This window comes from Pteronotus mesoamericanus, unplaced genomic scaffold (assembly GCF_021234165.1).
Source record: "Pteronotus mesoamericanus isolate MK-2021 breed Mesoamerican mustached bat unplaced genomic scaffold, CSHL_Meso_final scaffold_54, whole genome shotgun sequence".
Lineage (NCBI taxonomy): Eukaryota > Metazoa > Chordata > Mammalia > Chiroptera > Mormoopidae > Pteronotus > Pteronotus mesoamericanus.
Genome location: NW_026555321.1, coordinates 1,854,486 through 1,880,741, shown reverse-complemented (window position 1 = coordinate 1,880,741; position 26,256 = coordinate 1,854,486). Strand labels below are relative to the sequence as shown.

General features: G+C 52.5%; 1 protein-coding gene across 9 annotated transcripts in view; it reads right to left on the bottom strand.

The window, feature by feature from the left end:
• SCN5A (sodium voltage-gated channel alpha subunit 5) overlaps nucleotides 1-26,256 on the bottom strand; it is a 76,048-nt gene that overhangs the window by 36,106 nt on the left and 13,686 nt on the right. For 6 of the 9 annotated variants that reach the window (XM_054595387.1, XM_054595390.1, XM_054595388.1 and 3 more), the window contains exons 5-13: nucleotides 21,601-21,692; nucleotides 17,953-18,183; nucleotides 16,385-16,448; nucleotides 14,969-15,110; nucleotides 14,246-14,443; nucleotides 13,129-13,308; nucleotides 12,176-12,547; nucleotides 7,252-7,384; nucleotides 6,074-6,312 (exon numbers count right to left, since the gene is read on the bottom strand). In XM_054595387.1, the coding sequence (XP_054451362.1) occupies nucleotides 6,074-6,312; nucleotides 7,252-7,384; nucleotides 12,176-12,547; nucleotides 13,129-13,308; nucleotides 14,246-14,443; nucleotides 14,969-15,110; nucleotides 16,385-16,448; nucleotides 17,953-18,183; nucleotides 21,601-21,692 (1,651 nt within the window). Of the gene's footprint in view, nucleotides 1-6,073; nucleotides 6,313-7,251; nucleotides 7,385-12,175; nucleotides 12,548-13,128; nucleotides 13,309-14,245; nucleotides 14,444-14,968; nucleotides 15,111-16,384; nucleotides 16,449-17,952; nucleotides 18,184-21,386; nucleotides 21,479-21,600; nucleotides 21,693-26,256 lie in introns of all 9 variants that reach the window. The other 3 variants (XM_054595384.1, XM_054595385.1, XM_054595386.1) reach the window with 1 other exon arrangement.

Here is a 26,256-nt window from a genome sequence, read left to right as displayed (position 1 = left end):
TTTTCCATGCACTTGTTTTACAGTTTTAATGTATATAATAACAATATGTAGTATCTTTGCATTATTTTAAGCTTCATATAAATGGGTCATGTTGTATGAGGGGGGACCCAAAAGACCATGGAATTTATTTATAAAAAATTGTGTATTTATTCTTACATGTTTAAACTTGATTCACCTTCAAAGTACTCTCCGTTTGATACAATACACCTATCAAGATGTTTTTGTCCGCTGCTCAAAAACAGTTTTTGAACTACTGATTTTGACACTTTTTAGTGCTTCTGTCATTTTTTGTTTCACCTCTTCCATATTGACAAAACAATTTCCTTTGAGGACTTTTTTCATTTGAGGAAAATGAAAAAGTTGCTTGGGGCAAGCTTGGGTGAATAGGGAGGATGGGGCACGGAGATCAGGCGGTTTTTTTGGTCAAAAACTGCTGAACACTCAGCATGGTGTGGGCAGGTGCGCTTTTAAGTCTCCCATCACGAAACAGGCAAATGTGTGGAAAGAATCTTCAAAAATATAAATAATTCAATGAAGTCGAATTCAGCCTCTCACAACAACACCATATGGTATGCTGATGCAGATGGGTTTCTAGAACACTCACCTAGAGGGGGAAGCCTGGCCTACAAGGGGCCCGCCCTTCAGAAGATAATTCTCTTTTTTGGGTGGTCCCTCTGCGTCTATGTTCTTTTTTGCAAAGTTTCTTTCATGTGATGGCATGTTTTCTGAGATTTATCCATATTGATACATGTACAGTGGTACCTCGGTATGCATTGTTAATTCATACTGGAACTCGCGACAAGTGCCCAAACCAACGAGTACCAAAGAATGAAGCATCTTCTCTTGCAGGGTGGCGTCATGACTCATAAAAGTTCTAGCAAGTGCCACAAGTCCCAAGCAAGCACCGAGTGCGGAAACATATTTTTCTCATCAAAATGTGTCGAGTACAGGGTATGACAAGTTCTGAAGCCTATGAGTACTGAGGTATGACTGTATATGTATTCATTCTACAGTATTTCAATGTACAAATACACCACAATTGATTTATCTATTTTTTTTAATGGATAGATGGACATTTATGTCGATTTCAATTTTCCCTACACCTAACAACTTTCTTGTACATATCTCCTATAGACATATGAGACTTTGTAAACCGCGCGTGTGTGTGACATTAAGTTACAAGGAATGCACATCTGTCATTTACCTGATTGTATTATTGCTCCCTGTGATGGCTGTACCAAATCCACACTCTTACAAAGTGTGAGTTCTCACCGTTTCACATCCTTGTCAACACATGGAAGCTTATTTTTCATTCTCTTAGGGGTGAGAAATAGAATCTCAATGTTGCTCTAATTTGCATTCCTCTGTGTTTCTTTTCATTTGTTTATAACCATCTGAATTTCCTCTTTGTGATTTGCCTGTCATTTCCTTTGTCCACTGTGCTTGTCTTTTTGCCAATGGGTTGTTTCTCTTTTTCTTATTGATACGTCAGCATTCAATGTCTATTCTGCATTTCCTGTCTTTCTGATTTGTGAAATACTTTTCACAATATCAATTTTTAGTTTATGGTAGTGATTTCAGTTTGTTTTATTGTGTCTTTTATTTGATGGGTATTTTAAATTTTAATATAACTAAATTTATCAATCTTTTCTTTCATGGTATAAATTCTTTACGTGTATTGAAGAAAGCCTTCTCAATCCCAGAATTTTAAATATTCTCCCCCCACTTTTATTCTAAAAGCTTAAAAATTTTGCTTTATTACATTTATGCTTTGGATCCAATTCCCTACAACTAATTAATGAGTGTGATGTGGGGTAGGGATCTAAATGTATTTTCTTCCCTATAGATAACCAGTGTGCCTAGCATTATTTATTATTAAATAATCTATCATTTTCCTACTCATTTATAATGCCATCTCTATTATTTAGCAAGTCTCCAAGTACACATTTCCATTTCTGAGTTCTCAATTCTGTAGTACTGGTCCAGTTTTCTATCTTTGAACCAATACTATAACGTTTTCATTATTATAACTTTATAATACATCTTAATATATACACGTAGGGTAAATTCCCCACCTTATTTCCAATTTTTCTTGATGGACTTTATTTTTACATATGAATTTTAGTATTACCTTGTCAGTTCCCACAAAAAATGTGTTGGGATTATGATTAGAACTACATTAAATATCTAGGTTAATTTGGGAAGAACTGCTATCTCTATAACACTGAAACTTGCATTCACAAAAAAGGCATATCTCTCCACTAACTTAAGTCTTCTCTGTTTTTAAAAGTTTTTTTCATATAAAATTTATAATCTTTTGCTACATTTATTCCTAGATTCCTCACAGTTTTTACTGTTATTTATTTTGAAGAGTGTTAACTTTTAAAAATCACTCTCTCCAAATTAATTTTGGAGCAGAATTAATTTTGGTGAATTAAGCCTGTACCTACCGATACTGATAAACTCTCTTATTAGTTGTAATAGTCTTTCTGTAGATTTTCTTAATCTGGAAAATACTGTTAGATCTGCTTGCTGCTTCTTTCCCCTCCCCGACCGTGCTGAGAAGGACCGCCAGCACAATGTGGACAGGCAACGTAGAGCTCTAGGTTAGAACATGCGCTCTAAATACAAACTGCTTGGCTCTGAATCCTGGCTCTACCACGTCCTGGCTGTGTGACCTTGGTTAAATGATTTGGCTACTTTGTGCCCCTCTCCCCTTATCAGTAAAATAGGGATAATAACGATAGCATCTCCGTTACTGGTTATTATCAGCTTCACCATCACATCTGTGTTCAGTTCCTGACTTTCAATGGGAAGCCCGCTAATGTTTCATGGTCAAGGATGGTATTTACCATAGATTTTTGTAGATAAATTGTCGGATTATTTCTAGTTTGCCAAGAGTTCTTACCACAAAGTTTAATTTTACTAAGATGATTTTTAGATGTTGAATGGAAGATCATATGTACCTGGAACAAATCCAACTTGATCACGAGGCGTTTTCTCTTTATTTATTTGATTTTTCTTAATCATATACACTGCTGGATTTGTTTCAGGTTTTTTTTTCTCTTTTCTTTGTGATGTTAAATCTCTTCTTGATGCCCTGGCTGGTGTGCTCAGTGGATTGAGCACCGGCCTGTGAACGGAGGGGTCGCCAGGTATGACTCCCCATCAGGGCACATGCCTGGGTTGCAAGCCAGGACCTCAGTTGGGGATGTGAGAGAGGCAACCAATCAATGTTTCTCTCCCTCTTTTTCTCCCTATTTTCTCCCTCTCTTGAAAAAGTAAATAAAATTTAAAAAAATCTCTTCTTGGTAACTTCTATTTTTGTAGAAAAATTTTTGCTTAGTTCAAAATTTACTGGCATTAAGCTGTTTATAATTTTTCATACTGTGTTTCAAGCTCTGCTGTTTGGGTAGTTACACTCTTTTTCCATTCTTAATTTGTTTATTTGTGCCTTCAATTTTTTATTTTAATCTTGCTACAAATTTGTCTATTACTCTTTTCAAAAAGTTTTTGCAAAAAAAAACAAACAACTTCTCCCTAATTAAACTTTTAAAATTATGTATTAATTTCTGCTTGTTTTCTTTAATTTTCTTTGAGTTATTATTTGTTTCTTCTAATTACTGGAATCGAATGACTGGCTCATTAACTGCCAACTTTTCTTTTTTAATGCATACAGACTGGGGCAAATGTAGGCCTTCAGGTGTGAGTACATGAAACAGTTTGTGCTTGTATTAGTATTTATTAATTATTGGATTATTTCCCACATGAACAACTGTAAACCTACTTTTGTACCACCCTGTATACTTTAGGCTATAAATTTCCCTCTAAGGACTGCAGTTGCTGGCTGAGGCTGACAAGCTTCCTTCTTTATTGTTTCCCAATGTCAGAGTGTGCATTTTTTCTGGTTCACCATCTTACTGAAGGTAGAGTCATATTCCTTCAGGGCTGCTCATTCCGGCCCCTATTCACAGCGTCCCAGAGAGTGTCTCTACCTGAACCCTAACCCCTAGATTACTCAGCTCATCAACTACTCCCTCCCTATCCCCCTATCCCATCCAGGGCAACTGCAGAATCATTTCACGGGTTTACTGCTATGGTTTTTAAGTTCCTCTTTATCTGGCACTTGGGCATTTTTGTTACTTTCTTGTGAACTTTGCTACACATGTCAAAGAACAGCTGCTGTATTTTTGTTTCGCAGTCTGAGACTTTTCAGGCTTTCTTGGCTACAGTTTTGCTAGGAACAGAAGTTTCAGCTGCCTTTTACTTTTGATTATATGACGGGCTAAAAGTCATTTACATCTATAAATCTTTTCCTTTCTGGAATTTGTCTTTAGTGACACTCTTCAAAAGGCTTTTCCCATACCAACATTACTTACTCATGCTTATTTTTGTGGTTTTGCTTCTTTCCATTTAATGTTTAAACCACCTAAAATATGTTAACTGCAAGACAATAAAAACCTTACATACTCGCAATAAAGCTATCCAAATAGAACAAGATACAGTCATAATCCAACTATGTGACCTATTAATAATAATTGAACCACAAGTTTAACACAGCTGCAATTCAATCACTACTTAATGATCCAGGGAAGCCAACAGAGCTCTTTATCACCTTGACTTGCTGCTCAGTCCAAACCAATGGCCACATTCCATTAAAACCGCAGTCAGTTGAAGCCCTACATAACTGCCATCTGAAGACCAACACAAGGGAGGCACAACTGTGCCCTGTGGCTCCTACCTACTGAGATACACAGCTTTCCCTTTTGTTTGCATGTGAAAGTAGAATGAGAGCAAATGGACCCACCTTTGTAAGAAAATTTGAATGGATCCTGCAGAGAACAATCTAGAGTCCTGGATATGGAAGTAATAGGGGAAGATGATCTTCAGACCCCAAAATGTGGGAGACTGGCCTGCCTGATGGGGGGTGGGCACCTGTGCAGCTGGGACAAGATAGGACTTGGTCTGCAGTGAGAGGTTAGAGTGAATGACCCCTGCCTTCCCCCGCAAACTCAGGGACAGTCCCAGCAGGTCCTTTTGGAGGCCAGTGGGGTCTTCGTCAACCTCGCCGAGGATCCCCCGGGAGCTGACTCTGGGTCTATGGGCAGAGCCAATAGGGCTCTGTCTCTCTGAGTCAGGAGAAAGTAGCTACATGCCCAGCCCTGTCACCACCGTGTCACCTCTCAGGCCTCAGTTTCCCATCTTTCTAGTGAAAAGGTAGGACTTGATTCAGTGTCCAGAGGGGGGAAAATCAGAATTAGAACCCAGACATTCTGACTTCCAGGGACAGCCTCTTTAATAATAACAACGGCGATAATAACCACAGCTATCATTTATCTTTAGTGCTTATTGTTTATCAAACTCCAAGCCAAGTATATTACACACATTATCTTATTCAGTCCTCATTAGCTTCCTATGAGGCTGATTTTGCCATACTAATTTTACTTTTATTAAATTCAACAAATATGTTCTGTGCCAATTACTGAGCCTAAGTGATTTGCTTGAGGTCACATATAGTTAGTAAGAGCTGAGTCAGAATTCAAATCTGGCTGTGCTTGGTTTACTCATGGCACCAAGCTCCCCATCTATGCATCCATCCATTTATCCAGCCAGCCAGCTAGCCACCTCTCCATCCCTCTGTCCCTCCTTCTCTCCATCCAAAAATCCATCCATCCTTTCCTCCACCCAACAAACGTTGATGTCCACCTGCGGAAGTTCTAGCTGTAAGAGAACTACCTCTTTCTGCATACCCTTCCCTCCTCCATCTACTATTGCCCAACCTCACGTCCTCACACATTTTAGGCTCACCTCCACTTCCCTTTGGCTCTCTAGTCTCTGGGCATGTTCATTAACCTTTATCCCCAACCTCTCACTCCCAACTATATCTCTCAGTTCCTTCAAAGCTGATCCTGAAACTCCCTACTTCAAGACGCCCTCCACAGTGACTCCCACCATCAGAGGATCCTTCTGTGCTCTGGATCCCTCCTCCTTGAGCCAGGAAGGCTCTGACAGCTTGCCAAGAGCCTTTAATACCAGGATGCCCATTTTAGAGTCAGCTTCCAGTGGCCCTTACCAGGTTTCCGACCTGTAGCATGTCCTCAAATTCAGTTGTCATGTTGTAGTGTTCCAATGCCATGAAGAGTGTGTTAAGCACGATACACATGGTGATGGTGAGGTCGGCAAATGGGTCCATGACCATGAACTTCACTTTCTGCTTAATGGACATCCACAGTGGGCAGCACTCCCAGATCAGGTAGCGCTGGGCAAAGCGGTTCCAGCATGGTGGACACTTGCGGTGAGACTCTTCCAACTCTGGGGGGCGGGGGGGACAGCCAGTGAGCTGGTTTGTTTTTGTTGACTGATTAATACAGAACTCACGGTCGTCCGGAAAAGGTGTATGACTTAGCCGGTGAGATGACAGGGCCAATACGTGACAGGGGGACAACAAAAGGGGAAGGGAAGACTAAGGGAAAGGGTGGCCTGGGTCCTGAGCCCTTCCCCTGGAAATATGAGAGAGTAGGGCCCCAGGGACAGGAGGCTAGGAAGGATGCGGGGAACACTGGGACAGGACAGATTAGGGCAGATGCCGGCTGTCTTCCAACAGCCCCACATAGACATGGGACTGTCGGAGGAGGACAGACTGTCAAGAAAAAAGGAGAACAGCATCGGAGAGAAGCAAGTTCAAATATGAATGACACCGGGATAGAATAGACAGGAACAGATGTGGACATCTGGGATGTATTAGAACAGACGGGGGGAGTCTGGGACAAGCCAGAAAGAATGTGAGCACATATGGGGCAAGTTGGGGGACGCCAAGGTCAGACTGGACCGGGTGTGGGCGACCCGGGTGGGACTGGCTGGGACAGATGTGGGATGCCTGGAAAAGCTTGGGGTAGATGTGGGAATGGCTGGGATGGGGCCTGAGCAGGCAGACTTGGGACCGGATGGTTGCAGGCCGATACGGGGAGGCGTGAGAGAGGACCAGTGGACTTGGTGAGCACCTGGGACTGGCCAGGACACTGGCGTGAATGCTTGTAAGAAACACAGACATGGCTCCTGAGAAAGCCCAGGAAAGAACAAGCTGAAACACATGAAAGGACACCTAGGACAGGGGACATAGACTAAAAAGTCTGGAACAGCTGTGGGGTTGTCCAGCGCAGGCCAACTGGCTGGGCGATACCTGGCTGAGGTCAGGGTAACGATGCCGAGACCAGAAGGGGGAGGGCTGGGGCGACACCAGGGCGTGCTGACCTTCTAGTGCGCTGGTGAGGACGCTGACGGCGCTGAGGGCCCGCTGCCGCTCTCGTGGTGCCTCGAAGCCATCCGCACATGGAGCCGGGGGGGTCAGCATCTGGGGCCTGCCTGGCTCCTCCGACGGGGTGGTCTGGGCACAACCGGGAGATAGGCATCAGCCCGGGGACAGGTGTCTGCTGGACCTGGCGCAGCTGGCCCGGACTCAAGCTGGGGAGGCCCCAGGGAGACAGGGGGGAGGTCTTGATGGGACACCGGGTGCTGGGCTTCTCCGCTCCCCCCTCCCTGCCAGTAACTGCCCCCATCTCTCCCACCAATTGTTATCTCCTTCGTTCTCTGTCTTTCACCATCTCTCAGCAGTGGTGACTCTTGAGTGTGGAACTATATAACCAAGTTCTATCACCTAGATGCTGCTGTTAACGTTTAGTCCAAGCAAAAACAACCTGGGAGTCTTAACTGATCACAAGCTCCCTAGAGTCTAGGGCCTAAAGAAGCTGAAGAATAACCCACCGTGCTCCGCGGTGACATTAACAGAAGCAGAACGCACAATGCTTCGACCTAGCTGGTGGGGAGCTTTGGGGGAGTCAGCTTGGCTCTGCCTACCAAGAAAATTTTAAACCAGCTCTGCAATTCCTCCTCTAGTAATCTAACTTCATAAATAATTATACACGTGCACCAAAAATATACATACAATGATGTTCATTGCAGCATTGTTCCTGTTACTGTAAAAACAGAACAACTAATCAATAGGAAGAATTTTAAAATCAATTATGGGTACAATCTTCCTCCGGACCCTGATACAGATAATAAAGAGAACAAGGCAGTTCCTCGTGTGTTCCCCTGGGAGCACGCCTAAGATGTCCAGGCTGATGGAAAAACAAGAAAAAGACTTGGAAGAACTGGTAGAGCGGGTGCCTCTGGGGGATGGGACTGTGGGGGAGGGCGAGGAGAGGGGGAGGGCGAAGTTCCCTCTCCCTCCACCTACTTCAGTGCCATTGGATCTGTTTTCAACGTGCTCGCCTCATTTCTGTCAGTGAATGAAGCAGGTCTGCAAATGAGGACGTGTCCTGAGGAAGGCAGGTGGCAGCAACATTCTCTGGGTTTACCTGGCACCCCCTACAGAACCAAGGGGGGACCCACGAAGGCTTCATATCAGCACAGCCCTGCCCAACCACAGTCTATGAGCTCACGCTGGGGGATGCTAAAGGCACCTGGCTGTTCAAAAGCGAGGTTCTGTCACCTCTATAGGTCACAGGGAGGATGGGTTTAGGCTATCCAGGGTGGCAGAGCCAGAGCCTGGAGGCAGGAGCCAAATCCATCTGAGATCAAGTTCAGGTCAACCTTTGTAATTGGTGGGACTGCCCTGAGATGTTGCCTAAGGAGAGAGTGAGCCCTCTGTCACTGGAAGTATTCAAGCAGAGGCACCTGCGAAGGGTTGAGGTGGCTGGTGTAACAATGGTACCTTAGGTACTACTGACCAGTTTAACTCACTGGCCTGTCTTAAATTCTCCCAACCTCTCTTCTCCTCCCTTACAGTTGGATAGTTGGAGTTATCATTTAGCAAAGATTTACTCTTTCCCCTTCCATTGTGGACAAATAAACTTTCTTGTCCCATTGATGACACACTTGCTTTGGAAAATGCCATGTTAGTGGCCCTGAGGTGGACAGAAGCCATTTGCCTTGCTCAGGTGCCCCAGTAATCCTCCAGGAAAAGAGTTTCCCCAGGTAGCTGCCACTCCTTCAGCCTGGGCCTCAGCACAAAGAGGAGCAGCCCTGAGTCTAACCCATAGCAGGGAGCCAAGCCAGCGTGAAGTCTGAAGCAGAGCAGCATGGCCAAGACCAACCTAGACCAGCCACACTACCGTCAACCTGCAGGTAAGTGAGCATGAGGATAAAAACTTGTTAGCCACTGACTTAGGGAATAGTTTGTTACACAGCATTACTGTGGCCAGAGCTGACAGATACACCATCCCAGTGCAAGCTATCATCATCTCTTTCCTAAAACCACCACAAGAGCGTCCTAACTGGCTTCTTCTCTTCCTTCTATCCTATATACAGCAGAAAGGGGGTCCCTTAAAAATCAGATCATGATACTCCTCTGATCAACAGCTCCCCCAGCCCACTGCTCCCCAGCTCACTCAGTAAATCCAAACTTTTCTATCACTTACCAGGTTCTGTATAGTCCAAAACCTAACTCCTCAAACTCATTCCAGATCCCTTTCCGCGGGCGGGTTCCACCACACCTGGTCTTGCCTGGCTCTCTCATCCCTTGAACATGTCAAGCCCACTTCTCTTCAGAGTCTTTGCACTTTGTCCCCTCTGCCTAAAATGCTACTCTCCCACATCTTCGTGGCTGGCTCCCTAAAATCATTTGCCTGTCAATTTTAATGTCAGCTCTGCTGGAAGGACTTCTCTGATTATTCTAATAGCCCCCACCCCCCCTAATTCCCCATAGCAACGTTCTATAACATGACCCTTATTGCTACCTGGACATATTGACCAGTTAACCATCTGTCTTCCCGACTACTATGTAAACTCCACCAGGGTGGGGCTCTAGTCTGTTTCGTTCATTATTATAACCCTGGAGCCTCAAACACTGCTTCACACTCCACATAGCCAGCCTGCACTGGACAAATACTGGTGGACAGATAAATATTTGGGTATCAGGGGCCTTGGGTTAGAGTTCTAGCTCTGCCTCTAACTTGTTAGACGACCGGGGGAAAGAGAATGAAAGTCTATGGAGTGGCTGGTGTATCTCACCCAGCCCTTCTGGGACAGGCACTCCCACACAGACAGTGGACGAAGTAAATCTCCCCTCCCCCCACCCACAATCTGGATAAATTAAACATGAACTGTCGGTTGGGATGGCGCTTCCTCTCTGCCTTCCCATGTTGACTCAGCACCCACTCTGTGCCCGACACTGTGCTTTGTTTTCAGACTAGACCTGGGCCGCAATGTCTCTCTGGGAACATTCCCAGGTGCCCGCAGCCTGCTAATCTCTTTAACTTTTCAATGTCTCCATCTTGGTCTACTAATTCCTTTAACTTTGCAAATGACCCCCTTGGCCAGCTAATCCCTTTAAGGTTACAAATGGGCCCTACAGAAGTGAGAATGAGTGAAGTCAGAATTCCCGGTAATGAAGTGTTTGAACTTGGATTCCTCCCGACATGTGCACTACAATGAGATGATATTCTCCCTAATGAGATTAGGAAATTCTATTAGCTTCCAGGCTACTGACCTGATTCCACAAGGATGAGACTCCAGGGCTGGACAGGAAGGGAGGTCCACAGCCACTGGGGTTTGGTGTTCCTGGGAAGTCAGGTACCCCACCCTACAGGTGATAGCCAGAGGCCTCCTTAGGTCCGCCCCCCCCCCCCCCCCACAAGCTGTGGTCTGCCCCCCGTGGGTTCCTGGGACTCTCTCCTTGACTTCCTGCGCCACAAGAGTGTGAGGGCCCCAGGCACTCTGCAATGTGTCCAGGAGTCTTGATTCCTTCCTGCTCAATAATTACAATAACAGATAATAATAATAATTACTGGAACAGGAGGCAAGTACTGGTCTAAGCATCAGGCAGGTTTTAACTCTTCTCCCCCGCACAACCTGCTGACGTGTATATTAACCTTATTTTCCCTTTGCAGATGAGGAAATGGAAGCACAGAGGCCGTATTCACCAGGGCAGAGACGCACAGCTAGGCCAGTGTCTGAGTCAAACAGGCTATTCGGCCATGAGCCGGTCCTCTTCCGCCCCGCCGCCCCCTTCCCCACTGCTGCCCTGCCCTCTCCTTGCTCCCTCAACAAGTCTGTCCTCTTCCACCTCCATGGGGGCATTGGGATCTGAGCCACAGGTTTGCCCTTTGCCTGGGTGGGCTGCTCTGGGTCCTGTGTTGGGGATCAGGGGTCCTCAAGGACACTCCATGGCAGACTGGGCAGTCATCCATCTGTCATGGGATCAGCTGACTGAGAGATCAAAACTCTAATCGGTCTTTCCTGACCTGGCCTGTCCTTCCTCGTTACCTTTTTGGCAATAATTCCGACCCCTCACCCCTTTGTTCCCTGGATTCACTGACCTCATGGCACTTCCTCCAATAGGTTAGGTGCGTTTCTGCCTCAGGGCCTTTGCACTTGCTGTTTTCTAGGCCTGGAACATGCTTCCCCCCTCCCCCGATGATGTCATGACAATATGTTTTTACGATGTTATTACAACATGAACATACTCATGTGTGTCCTAATTGCCTTACCTGTATTAGCCCATCAATTCTCGCAACAATCCTGAGATGGGTATTTTTAATCTATTTTACAGATCAGAGACACACAGAGAAATAAAGTAACTTGCCCGTGGCCATAAGCTGGGATTCTAAACCAGTTCGTCTCCAGGACCCGGCTGCTATCCACTCTCTGTATTAGCCCTCTGAGTTTCAGAGAGCAGCCCGGCGCCCTCCCTTGCCTCCTTCCTGCCTTTGTTTAAATGCCTCCTAGTGAACAGCAGCTCCTTCTTCCCTTTCTCTGCTTCCATCCTCCTAGAGGACTTATTACTTGGGCTAATGTTGAGAACCAGTTGTAATGAACTGAAATATTTCAGACTTGGTGAATAATTGTTGCCCAAAATCTGATAAGTGTCCGCTTGCCCCTCTGGCCCTTCTCCCTGGAGTCTCTGGATGGCCCAGGATCCAGCAGCTCTATAGGGCTGACACCGGGCACACACAGCTCCTCCAGGACACTGGTCCTGTGCCACCTCGTTATCTCGGTCCCAGGCCTTACCAGTTGCTAAATACTTAATTATCACCTCCGTTTATCACCGTAACACACCCGCAGGACCCAGCACACACCAGGTGCTCAGTAAATGCTTGGTATTTTTGGACCTGGTCCTGGTGATGAGTCGGGAGACCAAGTCTGCCCTGGTGCTGTATCACGGGGGCGGGCTCACCGTTTCGGGGGGTCGCTCCAGCATCGTAGGGCGGAGGAGGCCGCTCCCTGGCGAGGTGGCCTCAGGGTCGCCTGCCCCCAGCAAGGAGACCACCCCATTGCAGTCTATGGTGCTGTTCCTTTTGCCGTTGAGGGCGTGGCTGGGAGCTGAGGCCCCGGGACTGAGCTGTGCCTGGGTGCTAGGCCGGCGCAGGGGCCAGGGCACCAGCAGTGATGTTCGATGGCTCTCGCTGTCCCCCGCCGTGCTGTTTTCGTCATCTGCAAAATCTGTCTCGGAACCCATATCTCGCCGGCGAAAGGTGAAGATGCTTCCGCGCCGGGAGCGCGACTTCATGGAGGTCCTGCTGAGGCCGTGGGTGATGCCGACATGATTCTGAGGGCACAGGGAGAGGGGACATGACCGAGGCGACTCTTCAGGTGCTCCCAGCCCATCTCCTGTGGCATCGGCCTTAACTCAACTTCTCGAGCGTCGAGGGCTTCGGCCGGCCACGTGAGCCTGGGTGGCTGAGTCGGGGGCACTCAGGGAAGGGGTGCAGGACTAGAGCGATCTTGTGTCCTCCGGGATCTTTGCTCACCTGGAGCCTGTGCCTCTGGGGCTTTGAGATTGAAGCTCACCTGGGCCTAAAGGGGGGGCTAAGGGAGGGGCGGGGGAGAGAGGAGGCAGGAAGGCTCCTGCTTTGTAGACACGCCTGCCCCAGACAGCCACGTGCCCCACTCCTATGCAACTGTCCTTGGTGTCCAAGCAACATACACGGTGGGGTTCTCCCAGCCCCATCCCCACTGCCCAGGGCTCCTGCACTCCAGAAATGGCCCCAGGAAACAGGAAGCCCAGGGAGGGGCTCGGGAGTGTCTCTCCTTTGGGGAGCAACGTTGGGGCTGTGACTGTCCCAGGGGCCTAGCAAGAGGGCTTCGGATACCACCTCTCCCACGAAAGAGCCGCGGCTGGGGACTCACCATTGCTCTGGGACCATCCTCTGAGTCCGACTTGGGGAACCGGTCCTCCCCACACTCTTCGGTCCCCGAAGACAGTCGTTTTCCCCTTTTGTTCCTTTTCTCATGGATGGTTTCTAGGGCCAACAGAGACATCTCCAAAGAGCTGCGGGACACGGTGTCCACACCCCTGATGGCGAGGGCCTGGAAAAGGGTAGAAGAAGGGGTGTCTTGGTCATTGAGACTCCAGGCAGCCTCAGGCTAAGAGTGGTGAGGTAACTCCCAGTCTCGGTTTTTCCCATCAGTAAGCGGACTTGGACACTTCCTTCCAAATAAGGATATGTATCTTGGACAGAAGAGTTCAGACAGACCCGGGATGTTTGGGAAAGATCAAAGTCCAGGGAGGAGGAAAGTGTGGCTAATGTGGGCAGCTCCTGGAAGAGAGGAGAGTGAGGGACAGATGGAGGAGGGTGTTAATGAGCAGAAGAGACAGAACTAGAGGTCAGAGAATCTTCTAGAAAGCTTGGCTGGCCAAACCAGGTGCTGGGGGCAGTGGCCTGGGGCAGTGAGAAGAAAGTCGATGTTCAGAGACTGGATGCCAACAGGCTTGCTCTATGGGTATTTTCTGAGGTGGTTTTCTGACTTTAGACCCTCGTTGCCCAGAAGCATGCTTGACCAGGAGACCTGTGTTCATGGACACATGGATCGCTCTCAATTTTTAAAATCCTTACCTAAGGGTAGGTTTATTGATTTTAGAGAGACTAGGGGGCGAGGGGTGGAGACATCAATGTGAGAGACAAACATTGATCGATTGTCTCCCATAGATGCCACAACCAGGGATCAAACCCTCAACCTAGGTATGTGCCTTGCCTGGGCATTGAACCTGCCACCCTTTTGGTGTACAGGACGATGCTCCAACCAACCGAGCCATCTGGCAGGGCCACATAAATCTTTTATCCAGCATGCACTATGCTCATAGTAAACACCTTTACCCAGAAGACACCACGGTCATGGGAATAGCTTTCCCCAGCAGACGCCTCACTCCCAGGGCCCACATTTCTCAGCAGGCACCATGCTTATGGGCACCCCCAGCCAGGCCAGGGCTCGGTCTGGAGCGTCGTTGGCTGCACAGCTCACCCACCTCATGCTCTTTCTTGAGCATCTCCATGGCCTCCTGGAATCGTTTTTCCTTTTCCTCCGTCTCAGCGATGGTGGCTTGGTTTTGCTCCTCATAGGCCATGGCGACCACAGCCAGGATCAGGTTCACCAGGTAGAAGGAGCCCAGGAAGATGACAAGCATGAAGAAGATCATATAGATCTTCCCTGCGGACCTCAGGGTCTGGAGGAGTGAGGGGGCAGAGGTCATTTTCACGGGGGCCCCTTCTGGGTCACTGTCATGGTATTTCCAAGTGGTCTAGTATGGATGTGCCAGGAGTTCAAATGGCCACAGCCTGGGGAGGGGCGCAGTGCCCTGCGTATAGAGGGAGGTGTGCTAACCTACAGAAAATGACCTGCACACACAGGATGAATCCCACCCACAGAGGGAGGCAGAATGTCACAGTCAACAGGGGAAATGTTATCTACAGACGGGGACTATTCCATCACATAGGGTAGAGGAGCATCCCCCACACAAAGCACAGTGTCCTATATTAAGGGACAGGTACTTGGTCATCAGCAACAAGACCGTTTCTTTGTTGGCTGAGCCCCCGTCCCTCAGATGCAGGGGTCCCCTGTCTCCAGACCCTCTCCAGCTCCTGCCCGGGGAAAAGCTTCTGTGGCCGCTTCAGGCAGGCACAGCCCGGCCCTGGTGCGGCGTCTGGAGCCCCTTCCTGGTGTCCCTCTGCTGGCTTGTGCGCGCACGCACCTGCTGGTAGAGGCGCTCCCAGCAGTCCTGCGTCATCAGGCGGAAGAGCGCAAGGAAGGCCCAGGCGAAGGAGTCGAAGCTGGTGTAGCCGTGGTCAGGGTTCTCGCCTGCCTTCAGGCACCGGTAGCCCTCAGGACATGACCTGCAGCCAGACACACAGGCTCTGTCTCATGCTGAGAAGGGTCCCCTGCCCCCGAGACCCTTGCCCGGCCTGGCTCGCCTTCCTGGGCAGCCCAGGGTATGCCCGATGGCTTCACCGGGCGGAGCCTCACAAACCTAGTGCCACACCGCTCGAGTGTGCCTCCGCATTTCACACGGGGCCTCCTCCTTCCTGGGTCGCTGTCTTCCCCTTTTCTCTACCATAAGGCACACCATCCCCGCTGCTGTGTGAGTTGCCTCTCCCCTCGCAGAGGAAGGGCTATGGGCTTGGCTCATGTCTCTCCCTCTGCCTGGCTCCCCCAAGGGGAGTGGGTTCAGTGCGGGCACCAGGGGAGCAGCGCGGCTCGGCTGAGCTGAACAGGATGGGACAGAGCAAAGGCTGGGCCATGGGGCGGAGGGATGAGTCTGAGGTGAACGGGCTGGGGCCTGGGCATGTCCACAGAACGTGCCCATTGGCACAACTGTACACCCAGGTGGGCAACATGGCAGACCCCCCAGTTCACTGAGCTGGAGGGGACTGCCTCTCTTCGGAAGAGGGCGTGCTGAGCTGGGTTCAGGCATGCTCGCTGCGCGTGAGAATGGGAAGGGGACACGGGACTCAGCAAGAGGGAGGACACAGCCACGGGGCCTCTGTGCCCTGCTAATGTCCTCAGACCCTGAGACAATCTCTTAGTGACACGAAGGGCTCTGGAACTTCATACAGAGCACCGTCCCCACGAGGTGAGCCTGTGTGCCGCCACCCCTCACAGCCTATAGCACAGATACATGGATGCAGACCCTGGTGGGCACATGACTAGTGGGCACTCTGGGCACCACACTCAGGCCAGGTCCAGGGCCTGGAAGCCCTGGAGGAGGGTCTAGGCTGCCAGGGGAGGCCACGCTCACTTCCCACCTGGTGGACAGATCTGCAGGGAGGGAGACTGAGTGGGAAGGGGCAGCCCTGGAAGGCTTCTAGAAGGGAATAGAGCCAGAGCTGAGTTAGCAGAGGGCCTTGCAGGGCCTCCTGGGCTACCCCCCAGCCCCATCCCATCCTCAGGCCTCTGTTTGCCCTCCCTGCAGATCTGCACCCCCTTCACATCTATCTCCCCTGTAGTGGGAGGGGGCGAGGAACCTGCGCAGACCTGGGAGGAAGGGAGGCAGGGGAAGGCCTCGCTGCCCCTGACGTCGACAAAAACTGACATCAGAGTCAGCTAAGAAAGCACAGGGAGACTCCCCCCGCTGGGTGAGCTGGCCCTGGGGGTGGGGGGTGCCGCATACCCGGCGTCAGAGCTGTTCCCACACAGTAACACATCGGAGGTGCCGTTCTTGAGCAGGTAATTTTCTGGAAGAGAAATGTCTGATGGTGAGGGATGTGGTGGCCCAGATTCCTCGGTTCTCACCTTGTACCCAGGGCTATGGAGAGGCGGAGTCACTGGTGGCGGTTGTCCCCCTCCCCTCTGCCCCTGCCCTGACTCCACCCTCTGCCCAGCCAGGCCCGAGGCAACTCCGGCCACTTCCCTGGCCTTCCTGCTTCTCCTCAGGCATTCGGCTGCCAGTGTCACTGACACTCCCCGAAGGCTCAGGAGGTCCCCACAGGGAGCTTCAGCACTTAGCCTCCTGCCACTGGAGGGGCCAACGGAGCCCTGAGCCAGGAGGCGGGGGTCTGGGCGGGGTTCCGGCGTGGCTGCTGAGTCACAGCCCAGCTCTGCCTGCCAGTCCCCGTGGTCTGCATAGCGTGGTCTCTTCAGACAGGGCCGAGGCTGGACCAGGTGCGACCCAGAACCTTTCCTCTCGGTGGCCAGCCACCCATCAGCCCCACCACTCACTGCTACCTGCCTCAGCAGTCCCGAGCGTGGTCCGCGAACCAGCAGCATCAAGCATTAATTGAAGCTGGAGAGAAATGGAACTTCCCCAATGCTCCCCTCACCCCGAGTTCTACTGACTAAGAAACTCTGGGGGTGGGCCCAGCAGTCTGTGTTTCCCGAAGCACCCCCACCCCAGGTGACTCTGCTGTACGTGAAATTTTATAATCACTGCTGTGTGGCCCCAGCTGAACCATAAGCAGATTTCCTCACTGAGTTTCTGTTTCTTTTTCTAAAGTGGATTGCTGGTGTACGTGCGAGGCCCTAGTCGCCCTGGCCCTCGGGCCCCTGGTGGTCTGGAATACGGCCTGCAACAGTGTCTCCCTCTGGCTCAGCCCAATGGCACCAGCCAAGAGACGTGCTGGCCGTCAGCCCGGGGAGTGGAAGTGTCAACCGTCGGGAAGTGAAAGGAGAGGGGCTCACATGACCGTACAATCGACTTGCCCCATCCCTCTCACGGGGTTTCGGGGAGCACGTACGTGTGTGGAAGCAACATCCTGGAAAGGAACCCTGAAGTCAGCTGAAAAATCGCATGCTAAGTGGGGGAGGGGCCTCCACTCTGATGCCCTGTAAGCTCCTCCAGCTCCATGTCCTGCCCTTTCTCAAACACTCCTGTCCCCATAGGCAGGACGGTCTCCTCGCCACTCCCGACACCCTGGGGTCAGTCCCACCTCCAAATGTCGCAGCTGCCGCGCCCGTCTGGCTCTCCCTCAAACCCCATCCTTCCCGGCCCGTAGGCGTCATATCCCCACTGGGCCTGAGAGCTCATGAGGGCGGGCACTCAACCTGCTCCCCTTCCGTCTTGTCTCAGAGCCCAAAGGGCAGGACCTGGGGCCCCTGAGCACACAGCTGCGTCTCTGGCGGCTCGGGCAGGGTTTGGAGGGCCCTGGACGGAGGCCTGCCTTGTGGCAAGGCCGGTGTGGGTGGTGGCCCAGCCCTGGAGGCCTCCTAAAGCCTTGCGGGGGCCCCAGGGCGAATCCACACCTGGATCGTTGAGGTAGACGTCCAGCGATTCCCAGATCAGGCCGTCGGCCTCCACGGAGCCGTTGGTGCCGTTGAGCTCCGTGAAGTTGCGTACGCACTTATGCCTCAGGTTGCCCATGAAGAGCTGCAGGCCGATGAGGGCGAAGACACTGAGGCAGAAGACCGTGAGGACCATCACGTCGGCCAGCTTCTTCACCGACTGGATCAGGGCCCCCACAATGGTCTTCAGGCCTGGGGGAGGTGACAACAAACAGGGCTCACCCATGGCCACCTGCCTCCTGCTCCCCTGGGCAGGGGCAGGCCCGAGGGGGTGTCAGGCCAGGTGGGCAATCGTGAGGTGGCGGCAGTGAAGGAGGCCTCTCATGGGCTTTTCAGACCAAAGTCCCCCTGTGCTTCGCTGAGACTCTGTCCTGATTCCCCAGGGGCGGGAGTGCAGTCTGGCTGTGTGTTTTCAGAGCTCCCAGTCCCCCTTGCTCCCCACTAGCCATGCATATGAACTGAGGGTGGAAAAGGCTGTTTTCTGGAGAAAGCAAAGAGCCAAAGCCTGTCCCCCTCTGGCTCTGCCCCAAGGTGTGCTAGACCTGCCCCTTTAAACGTAGCCTGAGGAAGGGAGAGAGCGGTTAGACCTGCCCCAGGATGATGGAGGGGTTTAGCCTTGATCCTGTGATGGAAAGGGGCGCCGCCATCCCTGGTGGGGGATCTAGTTCATGTGCTGGGGGCTGCGGGGGTAGGTCTGGCAAAGCCATGGTAGGTGATGCCCTCCCCGACCTCCTGCCTACTTTGGGAAAGGTCAGGGGCAGGGGAGGGATTGACCTATACTGCATTTTCTTCCTCTGCCCTGTGCCCCTGGGACCCATCCCCATCCATCCCGTTCCCCAAAGCAGAAAGGCCGTGATCTGTTAATTGCCCAGCCCAGCTCCCTGCAGAAGCCAGCGCCACACAGTGAAGTGACAGACAAGCACGTGTAGACACATTCGGTCTGACACTTGAGCTACTGCCATACAAGAAGTTTGAGCACAGCATGGGGAGCGAGGGGCCCTGCCCCTTCCCCCATCCATCTCCCCCGACCCACCCCCACAGGCGGCCAGATCTCAGATTAAGCTCCATCCATCCATCGTCCAGCCGGTTAATGTGTTAGGAGCACCCGCGGCAGCTGTGCCTGAGCCTGCTGTGCCCATGACCTAGAGACGGGGAGGCAGCGAAGGGCAAACGCGGAAGAGGGAGAGCAAGTCCCAGCCACGATGCCACCAACGCTGCTGCCTGCCCAGGGCTCAGAGGCACTCGGCGCGCTCTGTGGAAATCGTCCTGGCAGATGTTGGCAACCACCTGGGGGGACCTTGCAGGCGTCCGGGTGGGGAGTGTTGGCGGTGGGGGGATTCATGAGACCTGTCTAGTCCAGAACCCCTCCTCTCTGGCGGAGGTTCTAGGAGCCCTTGGCGGGCACACGCCAGTTCTGCTCCCTGGGCCCAGAGACCCTGCCCCTAGTAGGGCGGCGGTAGGGATCAAAGCGAGGGATGGCAGGGAACAGCTTCCACGCTTAAGCTGGATTCTGCCCCAATGGCTAGGCTGCAGCATCCTTGGCCTAAAGCATCCAGTTCAAGGTCCTGCAGGGCACCTCCTGCTCTGTGGAGACAGTGTCCGTGGGGACAATCCATTGGTGAGCACAGACCAACCCCTTTAATGTTCCTCTTATTGAAGACAGGGTTTGTTTCTGGCAAGAATAATTCCGACAAAATAATGGGATTCCTTCTGAAAAGCCCCAGGATGGGGTGAGTCCCAGGGAACCAAATGAAAAATCTTCCTGCCACTGCAGTTCTAACAGGCTGGGCGAAGAGCCCTCAGACACCAACCATTCCTAGTCCATTCCCACTTTATGGAAAAGGAGACCAAGATCTGGAGAGGGCCGAGGCTATGTAAGACTCAGCTCAGGAGACACCTCCTCCAGGAAGCCTTCCATGATACTGGCCACAGCATTTTCCTAATGCCCGCCTTCAGGGTCTGCTCTCTGCTGCTTCAGTGGGTTGCTGGCACCTTGAGGAGATCCAAAGGGCCTGGGTTGCAACAGGCTTCCTACTTTTCCCCAGGACTGAGAAATATTTTCCTTTCTCAGCCTCCCTTACGTAATAGACTGGACCGTGCCTTTCCTTAACTGCTACAGTCAGTGTGCTTATCTTCTCTTGTGCGGTGTGTGCTGTGAGGTTGTCCCTGGGACCCCAGAAAACAGGCCTGGATGCTTCTGAGCATGTATGTGTTTGTCAAGGCAAGGGACACCTGTCTCATGGGACAGCTCCATGGGAGTGGCTGGGAACAGACTGTCCCTCTTGTTACTGGCTCTCAGCAGGGGTGGGAGACAGGTGGCCTCTGTGTGCATCCCACGGTGGGTTCAGGGTCAGGAGGAACGTTCTGAGGCTCGGTGTGCATGCAGCATAAGGGGAGGGTCCTCTTGAAAGATAATTAACCCCACCAGAAGGAGTCTCAACGCCTCCAGGGAGCTCAGAGCAGGGTCCCTGCCTCCCTGGGGGCACTACCAGCCAAATGCAGGCCAAGGGGTGAGGACCCGCCAGCTTTCCAAATCAGGGGTGGCTGCAGCCCTCCCTCGGCTCTGACCGCCCTCCAGATCTGTGGCACGCAAGCAGTCTCCAGCTGCTTTCTTAAAACAAGGGTCTCCTCCAGTTCTCAGAGCAGCTGCATTCAGAACGGGCTCTAGAAAGAGCCTCTGGGTTCTGAAATCACTGGAGTCTTTTGGGAGCTTTCCTGAATCGATGGGGCTGACTGATTTTCTAGAGAAGCCGCCTGGCCTTGGAAGGTATCCAGGCACAGTTGCCAACATCTGTCGAGGAGGATTTCTTCCTGAGGCTACCATGCGCGGTTTGCTAAACCTCTACCGCACCATGCAGCGAGGACCGTTAGACGCCAAGGCCCGATGTCGCCTGTCCGCAGAGTACACTCCGCTTCACGGAACGGGGCTGGGGCTCCGGCTCTGCACAGATCACCAGCGGGGACTCAAGGCAGCGACTGGGCACTCAGCCATGAAAGACTGGGCTGGAGTTTTCCTTTGTTTTGTACCGGGGGTGTATGTGATTTCCTTATCGGAGGCCGATGCTTCAGGAGCAATTCACATACAAGCTTTGAGCTGAGTTGAGTTTGGGAAAGAACTCGCTCTCTGGGGACGAATCTGGGTTCCATCCAGGACCTGCCATGGGGTGCTCTCTGTCCCCGGGTGTCTGTGAGAGTGGGCTTTGCTGGGGTGGGCGGTCTGAAGCCCATTCTGAGGCTTTGAGGACACAGTGGTATCTACCGCCGATCACTCCTACAGCCGAGCTCTGGGAAAAGTATTCTGGTGACAGGCACATTCGAGGGGCCTTCCTGAGGTCGCCTTGACTCTCAGGTGGCTGGAAAGTCCCTCCAGCCTTGGCGTTTAACACGATTTTCACCTGAAATGACTGATATAGTTTTCAAGGCCCGGAGGACACGGAAGGTGCGTAAAGCTGAGACATTGCCCAGGTCCACAAATTCAGTTGTGTATCTGTAACAAGGGAAAGTCACACACGAGACAGTGACAACACGCCAAGAGGAGACACATGGGAGGGGAGACAGAGAGAGAGTCACTTGTAGCTGAGATCTGAGAGGCAAACCTGGGCATCTTACCTGGGATAACTGAAATAGTTTTTAGAGCTCTCAGGACTCTGAAAGTTCGAAGAGCCGACAAATTGCCTAGTTTTATACTTTCTGATACATACCTGCAGAATCAAACCACAGTTATTGGGAATTGCAAAGCAGCATCTCAGCCTGCCCTCCCGCCCCACCCTCTCCCACAGGAAGGGATGTGATGGCCCAGGGCCTCCCCTGGATTGTCTTCCTGAGCTCGACCCTCCTGCCAGGGGCACCTCAGCCACGGTGCCTTAAGGATGTGCACAAGGCAAGCCCCAGGCAGCTTTCTTGGTGATGGTCCCATGAACAAACTGTGTCAGGAGGCAAGTACTCTGCCACATTCGCCACGACACTGGGGACCAGGGTTTGAGGCTGAGGACACTGCATGGTGCAGAGGGAAACTTTTCCAGGAGGCCCTGGCCAGGCGACACAGGAGGCAGGTGGGCTTCTGATCCTGCGTTTGCTCTGAGTCTTCTGCCGTCTGGGTCATCCGCTCGTGCCTGGCTGCTCCGAACCACGGGACCCTGAAGCCCCAGCTGAGACCTTCTCTGAAGCGTGGCTGGGTCTTCTCCTTCCAACTGCAAGTCTCTGTGTGAGCAGTTGTACTCAAGGGGAGAAGCAGAGTTCTCAAGATGATGCTTTGGAAGATGAGAAGGGAGGTTGCCTGCACATTCAGCTCCTTGTGTGCTCATGGGCAGGGGCCAACACAAGAAAAGAAAAAGGCAGGATGTGGGATCCTAGGGAGACTCCACCTCCTACCCCATGAGTTCACCGCAGGGCAACCCCAAGACTCTCGGTGTCCCCCAGGGATGGCCCTGGGTCTCCACAGCAGCAGTGACCTCCGGAGGTGAGCAGCCCGCGGGGTTTGCTTGGACTCAGTGACTCTCGGCAGGGCTGAGCAGGCTCGGGGCTCCCATCTACAGCTTGGACCTTGGTGGCCTCCACAGGCCTAGGAGAAAGGCGTCATCTCTAGGGGGCAGGGACCTGCCCGAGCCAAGTGTGAGGACACGTGTGGATGGGCCACATGACCAGGATGTCTGAGAGATGGAGGGACAGAGTGTGACCAGGGCCATCGGGACAATGGCAAGTGACTTGTGATATTTAACCAAAGCCTTCGCATCCAGGGTGTCTGACATTTAACCGAAGGTGTCTGATGTTTAACAAAGGACAGCGGACTCAGGATGTCTGATGTTTAACCAAGTGCGTCTGACTTGGTGTCTGAGTGATGTCAGACCCAGGGCGTCAGCCCAGCGACGCCGCGCGAGTGCCAGGGGTGGGCTGGCCATGCAGCCGGACTCGCTATGCCAGGCAGCCTGGACTTGCGGGCCCCTCCGCTCTACTTAGGGCTTCTGCATCTGCCTTCAGGCTGCTGTGGGCGTCCCCAGAGAAGGCTGTGTCAGGGGACTCCGTGTCCTGGGGTCAGCAGGGTCCAGTCTGGTCCAGCTCTGACTGACACTGGCTGACACCAGCTTCCTCTAGGCCCACTCATGGGCCCTGTGGACCATGTCTCTCCCTCCTTACTCACTACGTCCCTCCAGAGATGCAAAGTCAGCAGAACTTTCCTTCTGGCCACACCACAGTCCGTGGACTCCCTTTCATGCCCCAGACTCACTTCGGCGGGCTAACCTTCTCCAGGGGCAGCGATCAGATGCAGCCCCACCTACCAGTGGGGAACAGAAGTCACCTCCCTTGTTCCGGCCCGAATGTACCTATTAACGTGGTCCGTGCCCCCTCCCAACTTTCCATGGTTATTCTACTCTCTTTTGGCGGTTCAGACCCTCTGGCCTCTGTCCCACATTTTCTCTCAGGCTCGGACTCTCTGTCCAGACACGGTGCTGCCACAGGACCGTCAGGACGAGCCTGAAAGTTGCCAATGTTGCTATCCCACCGAAGCCATGGTTCTCGCAGGCTGGTGGCTCTGGGCCCCATTTCCAGCGGCTGCTTGAATGGATGCAGCCCAGGGAAAACGCTTTCCTTGCTTGGACACTGGTTCAAGGCTGTCTCTTCTGGGTCCAGGGAGCGAGTGGACTGCCATGCAGACTGGAGAGGGAACGAACTGCCCCTGCTTTTCCTCTCCTATCCCTTATAGACCCTGTCTGTCTCCTGGAGTCTCCTGTGACATACATTCTGCCTGCCTGTGCCTCTCCCAGTGTAGAACCTGCCTTCCCACCCCCTCAAGTCCCCCAGCACAGACAGGGCTTGCCTTCCACTCATCGCCTGCCCCCTCAGCAGCTGGCTCTGAGCACAGAGACGCTGAGACCCTAAGATCCCAAGCTGGGTGTTGTCAGACTTGCAAAGCCGGCCAAGTGGCTGGGACAGGAGAGGGGCTGGTGGCCGTGTTTGTGAAGTCGGAGCACAGGTGGGAGCAATCCTGAGGAGGCGAAAGTCTTGAAGGTGGGGCAGAGGCCTGGGTGAGGGCGTGAGGTATCTGTGACCATGTTTGTGACATGAGGGCTGTTGCCTCTTTTACTCGTCCCAGAGCCTGGGCCTGGCTGCTTCCCAGGTTGGGGCCTTAGACCCCGAGTGAGGCCTCTCGTGGGGCCCTGGAGCGTGGCCAGCAGGAGAGCCCCATGGCTGGCAAAGGGCCAGCTTCAGCCGCGGTGGGCGGGGCTGGGGGTGGAGCTCTGCCTGTCAGATGGCAGAATGCTCCTCAAGGCCATTCTACAGGACTTCTGCTGCCAGGGCCAAGCTGCTGGGCCGGGGCCGGCGGCTGGGATGGGGCCGTGGGCCCTGCCACAGAAAGAGCAGAGGGTGATGGGTGAGAATTCTACCCCATCACACAAGCCCCCGCGCAGGGGGAGCCTTTCTGGAGGTTGAGGATCCACGAGGAAGGGCAGACCTGGGCCTTCCTCCTGCTCCATCCCAGGGCTTGCTGTGCACCACCCCATTCAATGCAGACGGCCCCTCCTGGGCTGCCAGGCAGAGGGTACACTCAGCACTAGCTACTGCGGTGATTGCCACCCTCTCCTCGCTGCCCTCCCCCCCTTCCCCTCCAGGTTTGGTTTCCATAACAACCCCAGACGGTGGGAGGCTGTGCTAACTAGCAGGTAATGCCCAGCTTGTTGTGGGGGGGGGGGGCACAGGAAGAGCTCTGGCTGGAGGGCTGCAAGCGGAGCCCCGCGGGCTTCCTGGCACCCCCTCCGATCCTCCCACAACCTCCAAATCAGGTGGAGGTGGGCCTGGGGGATCATGTCAAAACCTGGCCAGAAACATCAGACTTGGGGTGCCTCTCATGGTTATGAGCTAGGAGATTTGGTTTCAGTTCCAGCATTGCTGCTGATTCATTCTATAATCCTAGGCAAATGCAGGCTCTCTCTGAGCCTCGGTTTCTCCATCTATAAAATGGAGATGGGATGGGGATTTTCATGGAACACAACTTTTCTGCCACTTAAGACTCCTTTGATTATTCTAAGAGCCCTTTGATTATTCTAAGAACCATAGAGCAGAATGCATTTCACTGCATTACCATGGCAGTAATTAATTGTTTTCATAAGGCCAAATCACTGTCAGTCAAAGGTGCCAGGCCAATCCAGCCCAGAGCACAAAGCTGGCATTCCAGTGGGTCCACTTGGCCCAAGGGAAGTGAGCATGCCATTTCTGTGAGATGCTGGCAAATGTGGAAACAGTCTGGCGGCCTCAGAGGCCCTGCTCTGCTTTGCCGCCCCCGGTCCCGGTACAGAGTGAAGGCAGGCAGGGCGCACCTGCTCTGCGAATCCGAGCAGAAGGAGCGGTTCTGTGTGGGATCCCGTGGGGATGGAGACTGGGATTTTGCCCTGAGACAGAGCAGGAGGACTCGCTCACTAAGGGCCTCAGGTCATGCAGGGCACCTCCCAGAGTCATGGGTTGAAAACAGGCCAGACCTGGTTCCTGCCATCAGACAAGGGGCCTGGGGTAGCTCTTTCCCAGGGTCTGGGCCTCACTGCCATGAAACTGTCCTGCTCAGGCTCCAGGACGGGAGGGTAGGGACGACGGCTCAGGCGGCCGCTGTATCCTCTCCTGCCAGGCCCCCTCGCTGTGGGACACCAGGCCCTCAGAGGCCCATGGATCACTGTCCTCTCCCCATAGGGCACCTGGAGCCTGGGCCCAGCAGCCACTCCACTCCCAAGTCAGTGCAACCTCCCAGCTCTTGCTCTCCTCAGACCTCATGTTCTCAGCTGATGATTCTGCTTCTTATCGCCGAGAAAAATAGAAGCAATCAGAGGAGAAATTTCTTTTTCTCTCATCATCGACTCTATCAGTCCACCTCTCTCTCCACCTGAGATTCTGTCCTTCCTGCTCTTAACACTAACGCTCCACCTGGCCCTGGATCCCCGCCCCTCGGACGGGCGCGAGGGCCTCGCTCCAGCAATTCCCCCCTCCTCCGCCATCAACTGCCTCGCTCCCTGAATGCTTCCCAGCCGCCTGCAAAGACAGGTACCTCCCTTATTTAAACATCCTCCCTTCATTCACCTTCTCCTCAGGCAGCCACCCTATCTTGGATCGGTTGTACAGCAAACCCCACAAAATCTTTGTCTCCACTTGCTCCGCCTCCCCTCCTCCCTCTCCCTCGAGCCCTTTGTAATCAGGTGTCCGTCCTCAGCTCCACTGGAACCTGTCCTGTCAAGGTCATCAGCGATATTCACGTTGCTGGTCCAGCCTTGGTTCTTGCCTTCC